The 1,260-nt window shown below is 35.4% G+C and overlaps 1 protein-coding gene across 1 annotated transcript; it reads right to left on the reverse strand.

The window, feature by feature from the left end:
* Positions 1-285: 285 nt before the first annotated feature.
* LOC129292159 (small polypeptide DEVIL 3) lies at positions 286-875 on the reverse strand. The gene has a single exon (XM_054929698.1). It carries the CDS (start codon positions 626-628, stop codon positions 485-487), a length of 144 nt encoding a protein of 47 aa, XP_054785673.1. The 5' UTR covers positions 629-875; the 3' UTR covers positions 286-484.
* Positions 876-1,260: the final 385 nt, after the last annotated feature.

A 1,260-nucleotide genomic window follows, 5' to 3' on the forward strand; every position in this document is an offset into this window, starting at 1 on the left:
GAGACACTTAATTAAACATCAATCACGGTTCGAATAAATAAATGGATTCTTCATAACTAGTCCTGATTAACTACACTAAAGAAGAATCCAATGTTTTAAATGGATATTTATTTCTTCTGGAATCTGCAAATGATGGGTAAAACTGGGATCGTATAGTTGTTGTACTATTGTACCATACCAAAAAAAGATCATTTTTTTTTTATGAAAACCAAATGCAGATTATTAATACTAATGAAAGTGTTGGAGATGACGAAGAAATAAAGAAAAATCAGTAACAGTATCGAATCCTTCTGCAGAAGATATAATAATGGAAATTAAACTAAAGAACTCTCAATACTAACTAAAAGGCTTTTTCCATGGGAGAAAACAAGTAATTAATTAAAAAGCTTGAGGAAACTAAAGTAATCATCCTTAAACATTGCTTTTCGATCTGCTATTCACATATAAAAGAAATTAAGTCAAAGAAACATTTTGCTTTTCATGATCAGTCATGCCAGCAGAGAAGCATGACGACGCATCTTCTGATAATGTATAGCCTTCCTTTCTGCTCTCTCAGGTACCCTCCAAGCCTTCTGCATGATGATACCTTCTTCTTTGAACCTGGTCTCACTCTGCTTCCACTGTTCATCTCTCTCTCTCTCCCCCTATGTATATATATGTGTATGTGTAATGTTGTATAGACCTGAAGAGTGAAGACCACCAAACCCTACTCTTTCTTCTTCCTGCTCTGTGTTTTCTGTTTGAACCCTCTGAACACGCTGAGACTACTGAGAGAGACGACAAAGACAGAGAGAGATAATTAAGAGAAGCGTTCGTGTGCGTGCCTTGGAACTCTGAAGCAATGTTTCAGATAATGCTATGAGAGGCTTTTATAGAGCACACTCGGTGTGCCTCTTTTCGTCATTTTCTTGTTAAATTTATTGCAGTTAGGTTTTCCGATTATATCTGAGCTCAACATGTGGTGCTTCAATATTATGATATTATCTCTTCTCATAATTAATTGATGGACTTTAAATTAATTTCTTTTCCTTCAAAGGTTTTAAAATTCTTGTACCGGACAAAATGTCAGTGTTGGCCCCATTTGGGTTTCCATGCTTCTCTCAGACCAAGAATTATGCAGAATCAAAGGGAGAGATAAGCTGTCGGCCATTGAATAAACCAAGTGATGAATAATAATGTTAATGAGAGTGCCAAGGTTGCTTAGATATTTGAGCTTTCCATGAATTCGTGGCTGTGAATAACTAATAAAGAACTAATAAT

The sequence above is a fragment of the Prosopis cineraria genome, unplaced genomic scaffold (assembly GCF_029017545.1).
Source record: "Prosopis cineraria cultivar Desert tree isolate PC_DT_omini unplaced genomic scaffold, ASM2901754v1 PC14, whole genome shotgun sequence".
Classification (NCBI taxonomy): Eukaryota; Viridiplantae; Streptophyta; class Magnoliopsida; order Fabales; family Fabaceae; genus Prosopis; species Prosopis cineraria.

What these genes read in the sequence shown, in the direction of transcription:
- LOC129292159 (XM_054929698.1), bottom strand. Translation starts at nt 628, where the DNA reads ATGAACAGTGGAAGCAGAGTGAGACCAGGTTCAAAGAAGAAGGTATCA.